We start from the raw sequence: 9846 nt of genomic DNA, 5'->3' as shown, positions 1-9846 counted from the left end.
CCATAGAACCTCGCCACACAGCTTCCTGCACACTGGCCTGTGTGCCATCATCCTCCAAGGAGGCACTGGCCTTAGCCCCAGTTCGGGGTGTCTTGGCAACATGGGGCCAGTTGGTCCTCTTAGCATTATGAGGGCATCGGAAGTGGCAGGCGACATGGGGCATGGCCCTGGAGACCCTGGGGCCTTGGGAGCCTTTTGACCAGACTGTGGGGTCAAAATGGCTTGTCTGCTTTCTCTGCCTCAGTGGCACAGGCTACACCCATGTTGCAGAGCATCGGCCTCACACACACCTCTGCTGGCCAGTAGGGGCCCACAGGTGAGCTTAATCAGCCACTCCCACCAGGGCAGGTTCCGCTGCTGAGGATGGAGCAGGGCGAAGAAGATGGAAGGCAGATTGTTCCCTGCCTTCCTGATGTGGAGCCCTTCTCAAGGATGTGAGAGTCCATCTGACCAGTCCTGGAGCAGGGCCCTGTGTGCGCTGGACAATTTCCTACAGGGAGGCCCTGGGAGTGTGGCCTCACTGCTGGGCCCATTCACTTTCAGGCATGGAGTAGTGGGGACCCCCATGGGTGGCAGCCCTGCTTGCCACTGCTGTCCGTACAGCAAGCAGCAGCCCCCTCCAGTCAGGCTCTCTGCCCACATTGCCTGGAATGTGGTGAGTAGCTCTCATTCTGCCCACATTGCCACACACGTTTCACATGAGGAAGGCCCACTTGTCACAACATGTTTCACATGAGGAAGGCCCACTTGGAATCTTCAGATGCCGGTGGGGGCGGGACTCTGAGCCCAGGTGTGGGGTAGGGAGGCCTAAGGGGGACTCCCTCCCCCATGTCACATCCTGTTTATCTGCCTACAGCATCCAGGCTCCTTAAGGCTGGCCTGGCAGTCTGGATGAAACCGGCTCTGGGCAGTTGGTGCAGGTGAGCCAGTGACTCAGTGTTCTCAGGGAGCTGAGGACGCAGCATCCAGTAAACACCCACACGGGATGCCCTGGTGGCCAACGAGGCAGCAGCTCTGGTGCCTCTCATACCCGTGTGGAGTCTGAACCTGGTGATGCCCAGAGCTGCATTGCCTGTCCCCTCCACCAGCAGCAGCTGCCTGCGGGCATGGGAGTGGGCATGGACCCTGGGGGCCAGGTCATCCAGGGGAGGAGCCCTGGCAAGCCCCTGCCTTTGGGAGTGTCCCCCTCCTAGGTGGGCTGGCGTCAGAGCCTCAGACCCACAATGTCAGCCATGAGCCATCCCCTCCCCCAGCCTCTGTGGCTGTGCCAGGAGTGGAGGCAAGAAAAGCAAGGCAGGCAGCAGGTGGCGGGCGGGCTGCTGAGGCTAGGGTCAGCAGGAAGATGCACCGGGCCCACGCCCACACATGCAGGCTGGCTTTGTGGTTCTTTCCTCCCAGCTGGTGAGCCAGAGGCCACAGGCAGCTGAGCACAGACTCTCCCCAACAAAGGTTGTCAGAGAGAGTAGATGGTCAGGTATGCCCACTTCAAGGTGACATGGCAGCCAGCCGAGGCTCAGGACAGAGATATGCTGGCCATGCCAGCACCTCTGTGGAAGCTGCAGTTTCCCATAGCATGATGGTGGGGGATGGTTGGTAAGCTCGCCCTGCCTGTACCCAGCAACTCCTCTCTCCCCACCACTTGTTCCAATCCCTGTCCCAGCTGAAGCCTCCCCTTCTCATTTCGTTCCTGCCCTTTTATCTGTCTCCACACAGAACTGTGATTCCTGTGAAGTGTCTGAGCTGGCCTATGCCCACCACATTCCTGCAGTTTCATCCACAGCAGATGCCTGTGGGCAGGGGACCCAGGGTTGGGTGGAGCATGTCCAGATCCCCCCAGGTGCCTGACCCTGGGTTGCAGGCGTGCTGTCCTCTGCCCACCCTGGCTGATGCATCATGTCTGTCATTCAGATGCACGCTGAGATTACCCACCTTTATCTGGGCTTCCCATTCTCCTTGTGCCCCACCCCCCACATGGCTGGGTTTCTGCTCCCCATCCCAGCAGAATGCTCTAGCCGAGGCCCCCCAGGTCTAGGGGGAGCTAAGTCTAGTGGCCACTGTGCACCCTCAGGAGCTACCCACAGCATTTGTGCATCTCAGCGAAGCAGATCACAAATCAGGGTAAGCGCACCCCAGCTACATACATGCAGTGGGTCCAGCATTGTGGTGCAGTGGATTAAGCTGCTATCTGCAGCACCAACATCCCGGATGGGCGCTGGTTTGAGTCCTGGCATTTCCACCTCTGATCCAGCTTCCTGCCTTGTAGTCTGGGAAAGCAGCAGACGACAGGCCAAAGCCTTGGGACCCTGCACTCACATCACATGTCTTCCTCACTGCTTTGTCTACTCTGCCTGAATGGATCGGAAGATCCAGCACAGATGGGGTAACACACATGGATGACCCCAACACTTCCAGAATGTATAGGAAACTAGGCAAGCAGCAATCCAGGTTGCACTGGGGAACCACCTGAGCCCCCAGCCTCTCTGCGCCCCCTCCCAGCTGTTCCTTCATTGTCGAGTTTTGGAAGCTGTGCACCCTGGATGTCAGAGGAGCCAGTTGTCAAGGGCTGGTTTGCACGTGTTTCCCTGCCTGGCCACATGCCCAAGATCCTTAGAGCAATTGTAGATGGTGCTTGTCCCCTAGGCCGCAGCCAGAGAGGAACAGCTGCTGTGCACCTGCTCTTGCCCCAGGAGTTCACTCCCTTGGAAGTGGCTATCCAGGTGGTTGGTCGCCCACACAGCCCTTTCTGGCACAGCACTCAGGAATGCAGCCACCAACTGCTGACCTGCCCTGGGGTTAGAGAAGGCACCCACAGACACTGTGAAACTGGCCACATCAGCCACAGGAGCTGCCCAGAGAGGCCAACCACACATAGGCCAGGCCCCTAGGCAGCCTATGCTCTCTTCCTGGTGACGTGGGAGCCACAGGAGCCTGGGGTACAGGTGTGGACACTGGGGCAGGAAGTCGGGAAGTTGAGGGTTGGCCTCCAAGTGCTGGGAACTCCTGGAGAGCCCAGACCCGGGTGTGAGAAGTAATTTGAACATCCCATCTTGGAACCTGAGCCATTTCCTGCTTTCCCCTTCCCCATAGCTCTCCAAATTCCTGCAGTAATCCAGCAATCAGAGGTAACTTGAGAATCCCACTCCCCAATCTCTCCGTCCCCTCCCCCTAGTCTCCACCCACCTACCTGTGGCTCAGATAATCTGTCACCAGTCCCTGGGGGCACACACAGCTCCTCCCTGCTTACCTGGGTCTACCCAGTTCCCTCCATCCTGCCACCATGGCAGATGTGTCCCTTTCTGTACACCCCTCCACCCCAACTCCCTTTCCTACCTTTGGAATAAAGGACTTCCTAATATCTCATTGCATTTGGTGTTTTCGGCTTAAGGTAAAAGAGGACTTGGCTACGGGAATTAGCTGCGTGTAACAATGTAACAGCGTTAAGAACTGTAACAACTTTAAGTGCATTTTAAAACCGAACACCTGGCAGCTGCACAGGGGCTCCTATTGAGCCCTCAACAAGGCCCCCAAATGATTCACCCCACGTGGTGCCAGGGGTCGCCCAGAGTGGGAGCACCGGGAACTGGAGCTTCTGGGAAACCAAACTACCACTCGCCCAGGAGAGGAAGGGGTGGGGCCTGGACCCCACGCAGCCCCAGATGTAGCGCAGCTTGTACTGGCTACATCCGTGTCAGGCGCCCCGGTTTCTGCACCCAGAAGGAGGGGAGAGTGGCATCTGGGCTGACACCACTCCTCCCTCCCGCCAGGCCAGCTCCTCCCTACCAGCACAACCCCGAGACTCCCAGGGCCAGCAAGGGCGATCCAGGCTGGTTCCTCCGCACCTTCCCAGCCCCAAACAGACATTAGCGTCATCTGCCTGCTCTGCCCGCGGCAGAAACAAGGGGCTGGACTGACCGGCCTGGAAGCTTCCCGGGGGACTCTGGCTGCCGCCGCCTCCTCCAGGCTGGTCCCCAGCAACTTGTTGGGACCTCAAGACCCGGAGGCGGGCACTTTGGCCCCTCCCTGCATCTGCTGTGCGTGGGCCGGGCTTGGACTAGGATCGCGCCCGCCCGGCGAGTGTTCGCGTCCTCCGGAGGGCCCGGCCCGCGCGTCCCGCGGGTTGGCATCGGGGCCAGAGATGTCGGGGCCGGCGGAGGCCCGGGACTCGCCACGGGATGCCCGCGCACCCACCCTGCGTCGCTGGCTCTTCTTGGGCACGCTCAGCCTGCTCAGCTGCTCCAACGCCACGGTAGGGCGCACGCGCGGCCAACGGCGGCTCTTCCGGGTCGAGCCCGTGGACCCCTGAGCTGCAGCCCTGCTCACGGGGGGCGCGATCCCGGGCATGCCTCTCCGCGCACCTGCGTGCCGAGGAGGCGGGGCTCGGAGACACCGTCCCGCCTGCTGCGGCTGCTCTGCCTCGCGGAACCGCGGGGACAGCGCCGGGTTGCAGCTGGGGGGTGGGGGGATGGCTGGGAGCTCCGCTCCGTGAGTACGCGCGGGCTGGGCTGCAGGACCGGCGTGGATTCTTCCTGGACTGGGGAGTGTGTCCTGAGGTGAGAGACGGCCAGGGCAGCTGCTGCCCATGCCCAGCGTCCTGGCCGGACCTCTGTTCCTACCGCCTCACCGCCTCAGAGATGGACTTGCCTGGGGGGTGCCCTCCTACCCTGACCGCCCTCTGGGGCCAGGACTCTGCCTTCAGGAAGGCTTCCCCAGATCCCGGTGCTGGGGACTTGATTAGCCTATGACTAATCAAGCCTATGACTTGGTAAGCCGCATGGGTTACTGCCTGTCACCCCTTCATGGCCTCTGTCTGCTCAGAGGGCGCTCCTGACCACAACAGTCATGCGGGCCGCCTGACCCCCTTCCCAGAGGTCCCCTCAGGGATGACAGGTGCAGGGCAGCCTCCAGCAGGAAGACCCCACTCCCGCGCGGCAGTGCGCCCACAGTCCACAGGCCTACAGACTCTCAGGTTCTCTGGGACTGGCTAGGGCAGAGATGTGGGGCGGTCCTGGACTGCTCTGGATAGGCGTGGTCTGGATAGAGTTTGGGGGCGGGCCCCGTGGGCTGAGCTCAAGGGCTGGAACCTGGGAGATCTAGAAGTATCATGGGAAAGAACTGGTAGGGGACCTGGGACTCCATGATGATCACCGCATGCCCCCACTCCAACAGCTGTGGCTCAGTTTTGCGCCTGTGGCAGACACAGTGGCCCAGTACTTCCTGCTGACCATGGAGCAGGTCAACTGGCTCTCCATGGTTTTCCTCGTGGTGTCCATACCGTGTAGCCTAGCAGGCATCTGGGTTCTGGACTCCATTGGGCTCCGTGAGGCGGTGAGGGAGGCCAACCATGGTGGGTGGTGGGGGGCTGTGGGGCAGCCAGAGGTGCACTGGTGGGCCGTAGAGGAGATGTGGGCCGGTGGCAGCCTCCTACTGTCCCGCAGATGCTCCTGGGCGCATGGCTCAACTTTGCTGGGAGTGGGTTCCGGGCCCTGCCTAGCGTGGCCACTGGGATCCCCAGCCCATTCGCCTTCCTCATGGCTGGACAGAGCCTGTGTGCCCTGGCCCAGACTCTGATCATCTTCTCCCCAGCCAAGCTGGCTGCCCTGTGGTTTCCGGAGCAGCAGCGGGCTACAGCCAACATGGTTGCCACCATGGGTGAGTGCCTGGGAGCCCAGCCTGCCTGTGGCATCCTCTGCTCTGAGCTCTTCCCATTGTATGAGACCTGACCATTGACCACAGCCTTGCTGACTGATGTCTCTGTCCTGTACCCTTAGCAAATCCCCTGGGCATCCTCGTGGCCAATGTGTTGTCCCCAGCTCTGGTCAAGAAGGGGGAGGATATCCCTATAATGGTGAGGCTGCCCACGAGGTACCACGTGGGGAGTGCACACATCTCTGTGTGTATTCAGGGCAGGGAGGACTGGATGCTAGGACTGGCTGCGTCTTGCAGGCCCCTGCTGACCCCTGGCCTGTTCCCAGCTTGGTATCTACATCATCCCTGCTGGCCTTGCCTGCCTGTTGGCCTCCACCTGCCTCTGGGGGCAGCCCTCTGCCTTGTCCTGGACCATGGCTCCTGGCTCCCCCTCAGGGTCTTTCCTGCAGGGACTGAAGCAGGTAAGTGCCGAGGGACTGGGGGCTAGGGCAGGGCAGGTTCAGGTGGCCTGGCCCTCGCTGAAGCCCATGCCCTGCAGCTGCTCCGAAATAAGGCCTACCTGATCCTGGCTGTAAGCTTTGGGGGTGGCGTGGGCGTCTTCTCCAGCTTCCTGGCGCTCCTGGAGCAGATCCTGTGTGCCAGCGGCTACTCCAGTGTGAGTCAGGGTAGCCTGGTGCTTGGGGAAATGGGGGTCCCCAGCAGGAGCATCCTCCCCACCAGCACCACCCTTCACCAGGAGTTCTCGGGCCTTTGTGGGGCCCTGTTCATCGCATCTGGGATCCTGGGGGCACTAGGTCTGAGCCTCTATGTGGACCGGACCCGGCACTTCACTGAGGCTGTCAAGGTGGGCTTCTGCCTGACCTCCATGGCATGCGTGGCCATTGCACTGGTAAGAGTCCCTGGATAAGGCCTCTGCGCGGCAGTGAGTCTGGGTGTTGGGGTGATCAACATGTCTCATGCTGCCCCCTCCCTCTCCCCAGGTGTGTCGGCTGCCTGGGCAGTGCCTGGCACTGGCCGCTGCCTGTTCTCTCTTTGGGTTCTTTGGCTTTGCAGTGGCACCAGTGGCCACGGAGCTGGCAGTTGAGTGCTCCTTTCCTGTGGGTGAGGGGGCAGCTGCCGGCCTGGCCTTCATGCTGGGGTGAGTACCCCAGACCCCTACCCTGGGGCTAACTGTGATGGTTGGACTGAGAGCCTCCTGTGTGTCTAGGCAGGTGGAGGGAGCGCTGACTACAGTGCTGATGTCCACCCTGGCTGTGCAGCGTCCACGGCCCTCAGTGTCCACCTGCCGGCCTGGTGAGGACCTGCTCGACTGGACAGGTATGTGTCAAGGCCCTGGGGCTCAGGACGGGGAGACCTTGAGGCCAGGCCCAGCTGCGGGCAGTACACTCTGAATCTCTTCCTGAGGGATGGGGGGGTCAGGCTCTTTGGGGTAGTGTAAGCTGGGGGATTACAACTAGAGACCCCAACCCATTCTCAGCCTCCCTATGAGAAGGCTCGGAGCCTAGGAGACCAGAGACAGAAAGGCAGAAAGAGAGGGGAACAAAGGGAGTGGGAGGGCTGTGCTGGGAACCTGTGTCTTCTTTGCAAACCCCCTGGACTGTCCTAGGGGCTCTTTGGAGTCATGGTCAGGGTCTCCCTGGGGACATGGTCTGGATCTCTCTGGGGTCACAGCCTCTGCTGGGGTGAATGTGGGGACAGCCACGCTTTGTCCCCAGCATCCCTGCTACTGATGGCCGGTGTGTGCACCCTGTTCACTTGTGTGCTGGTGCTCTTCTTCCGCTCCCCATACCGACGCCTGCAGGCCACGTCCGGCGAGTCCTCCTGCAGCCAGGACATGTCAGCAGCCCCAGCTGGGGTGCCACAGGGAGCTCCAGGTGGCCTCTGAAGGCCTGAAGCTGCAGGGAGGGGGCGACAGCTCTGGCTTGGCGGGGGGAGGTGGGACCTGCAGCCCTCACGGGGTCCAGTGGGCTATTGGAGTCAGAATGTGTCAGTGCCTGCCCAGTAGGGCTCCCCAGGCGCAGAGCCCTGACTCTGGGGGCTCAGCAGGGGCGTTCACAGTGCTGCCTGAGGCCTCCTTTGGAGCCCCCAGTGAGCAAGAATGTTTTAAATAAATAGTAAACCTTAAAAACAAAACAAAACAAAGACCATGCCCATGACCCTGGTGACCTCAACTGCCAGCCCCACCCAGGGTCTGGGGATGGGCTCTGTGGCCAGGGATGCATTTGGCCAACCACAGGTTATTGAGGGGAGCATCCCAGCAGTCTGGGGATATTCTGGAGGGAGGTCCCCTCCTTCAACTCCTGGACCTGGAGGCAATGCTGGAGCATCCCCTGCATGTCCTCTAGCCTGGGTTGGAGTAATGGGGGACATGGGATATTGGGGAGTGTGTTGGTCCATCCCCTACACATCCTCTGCTGGGACATGTGGGGTAAATTATCCTCAGCAAGTCCTTTGGTCTGGGGCATGGTGAGGGGTGGGGGTGGGGCGAGCATGAGGGCCTGGGAGGGGCCTGCACCTGGCCCTGGAGCCTCTCTGCTTCCCTCAGCACTCAGTGTTAATATCTGGGTAGTAGGACCTGCACATGACCCTGCTCGTTGCAAGGCTGGGCCTCCATGTCTTCTGTGGCTCCCCGACTGGCGGCCCTACTGGTCCCAATACGATACCCAGGCCCAGGGAACAGACACAGTGGACAGGGTGTGTCCCCGGGAAGAGTGGCAGATGCTGCTCCACACCATGGCGGGACTTCCAGCAGGATCCCCGGGTAGTTGCAAGGGAGGGATTCAGGAATGCAGCAGCAGCCCAAGCTCCAGCTGTAGTCAGGTCTGAGGCCGACAGGAGACAGCAGCCCATAGCAGGGGTCCTCAGTGTCCTTTCCAGGGGCGCCTTCCCCACTAGCACCCGAGGCAGGAGCCTGCCGGCTGGTGGGGTCAGGACAGCAACAGCTGCGGCTGGTCCTCCCTGCTGGTCGGCGGGCAGTGCATGCCCGGGTGCGGGCCCCTCCGCCCGGCTGTGCGCTCTCCCGGAGGTGGACGGCGCCATGGGCAGTCCTGGCCGCTCTCGGCCCCGACCCCAACCCCGGCCACGCACACCCGCCCTGGGAGCTCGAGCCGAACCCAGGTCAGCGCCGCCAAGGACCCTACGCTTGCTTAACCGGACCCACGCTCCCGCCCTCTGCGCTTGCACACCCAGACGGCGCCCCCCCCGTCCTTCGGGCTGCGCATGCGCGCGCCCCGCCCACACTAGTGCCAGCGCAGCCTCCCTTGAGGTTGCCTCGCTCTGCGGATTGTGCTTCCGGTGCGAAGGTCACGGACAAGATGGTGCCGCCGGTGCAGGTGTCCCCGCTCATCAAGGTGAACTCAGCCCTGCGGGCGCTCGGGGCCCCTTTCCGACCCCGCGGGCTGCGGCCAGTCCCCTCGCGGACCCCGGGATCTGTGACCCGCCCGTCCCGTGCCCTCCATGCCCCGCTCTCGCTGCGCCCGGAGCCCGCGTCCCCGTTCACCCTCTCCCTGCACCCCGGGGTCCCCCCGCGTCCCCACTCACCCTCTCCCTGCACCCCGGGGTCCTCCCGGGCCTCCGCACCCTGCGTCTCCACGTCCCCACACCCCGGGGTCCCTCGCACCCCACGCCCGCGGTGCGAGCCCCTTCCCGCGCCTCCTCCCCTTAGCTCGGCCGCTACTCGGCACTGTTCCTCGGCGTGGCCTATGGAGCCAAGCGACACAGTGAGTGACCGTGGCCTGGTGGGCTTGGGTCGGGGTGCGAGCGGGACCCCGCGGTGTTCGCCCTGCGCCCCTCAGCGCACCCCGGCCCCGCAGGTTACCTGAAGCCGCGCGCGGAGGAGGAGAGGAGGGTAGCTGCGGAAGAGAAGAAAAAGCAGGACGAACTGAAGCGCATCGCGAGGGAGCTGGCCGAAGGTGCGGGCAGGTGGCCACCCGCACTGGCCCGGAGCCCTAGGGAGATGGGGTAGGGGCTGTGGGAACAGCGTGCCCCCTGACCACAAGTGTCTTCCTCCCACCCCAGCCCAAGATGAAAGCATCCTGAAGTGAGAAAGGGTCATCTGGAGCCTCAGGAACCAATAAAGCTCCGACACCTGGAACCTGCTCCTGAATAAAGATCGGACACGGAACCAGCTCGTGTCATTCATTTGCTGTGGTGTGGGGGCCCAGGGAGAGTGAGGGCCATCTTTACATCTGTGGGGATGCC

General features: G+C 62.2%; 2 protein-coding genes across 6 annotated transcripts; both read left to right on the top strand.

Moving 5' to 3' along the window:
• The first annotated feature begins 3998 nt into the window (after nucleotides 1–3998).
• On the top strand, nucleotides 3999–8574 carry SLC49A3 (solute carrier family 49 member 3). 4 transcript variants are annotated; one of them, XM_040966049.1, is made up of 10 exons: nucleotides 3999–4246; nucleotides 5167–5325; nucleotides 5436–5649; nucleotides 5769–5845; nucleotides 5973–6107; nucleotides 6185–6301; nucleotides 6383–6535; nucleotides 6627–6784; nucleotides 6854–6963; nucleotides 7362–8574. In XM_040966049.1, exons 1-10 carry the CDS (start codon nucleotides 4136–4138, stop codon nucleotides 7529–7531), a joined length of 1404 nt encoding a protein of 467 aa, XP_040821983.1. In that variant the 5' UTR covers nucleotides 3999–4135; the 3' UTR covers nucleotides 7532–8574. The 4 variants fall into 4 exon arrangements, with proteins under 4 accessions (XP_040821983.1, XP_040821981.1, XP_040821980.1 ...); XM_040966046.1 differs by lacking the exon at nucleotides 3999–4246 and adding an exon at nucleotides 4262–4762; XM_040966048.1 differs by lacking the exon at nucleotides 3999–4246 and adding an exon at nucleotides 4262–4966.
• Nucleotides 8575–8671: 97 nt separating this feature from the next.
• ATP5ME (ATP synthase membrane subunit e) lies at nucleotides 8672–9765 on the top strand. 2 transcript variants are annotated; one of them, XM_040966051.1, is made up of 4 exons: nucleotides 8672–8996; nucleotides 9311–9365; nucleotides 9459–9557; nucleotides 9670–9765. In XM_040966051.1, the coding sequence occupies exons 1-4, from the start codon at nucleotides 8961–8963 to the stop codon at nucleotides 9687–9689; spliced, it is 210 nt and encodes a 69-aa protein (XP_040821985.1). In that variant the 5' UTR covers nucleotides 8672–8960; the 3' UTR covers nucleotides 9690–9765. The 2 variants fall into 2 exon arrangements, with proteins under 2 accessions (XP_040821985.1, XP_040821984.1); XM_040966050.1 differs by having other exon boundaries at nucleotides 8775–8996; nucleotides 9664–9765.
• The last annotated feature ends 81 nt before the right edge of the window (nucleotides 9766–9846 follow it).

The sequence above is a fragment of the Ochotona curzoniae genome, unplaced genomic scaffold (assembly GCF_017591425.1).
Source record: "Ochotona curzoniae isolate NIBS_2020 unplaced genomic scaffold, NIBS_Ocur_1.0 scaffold_4505, whole genome shotgun sequence".
Classification (NCBI taxonomy): Eukaryota; Metazoa; Chordata; class Mammalia; order Lagomorpha; family Ochotonidae; genus Ochotona; species Ochotona curzoniae.
This window is presented reverse-complemented; position numbering and strand designations above follow the sequence as displayed.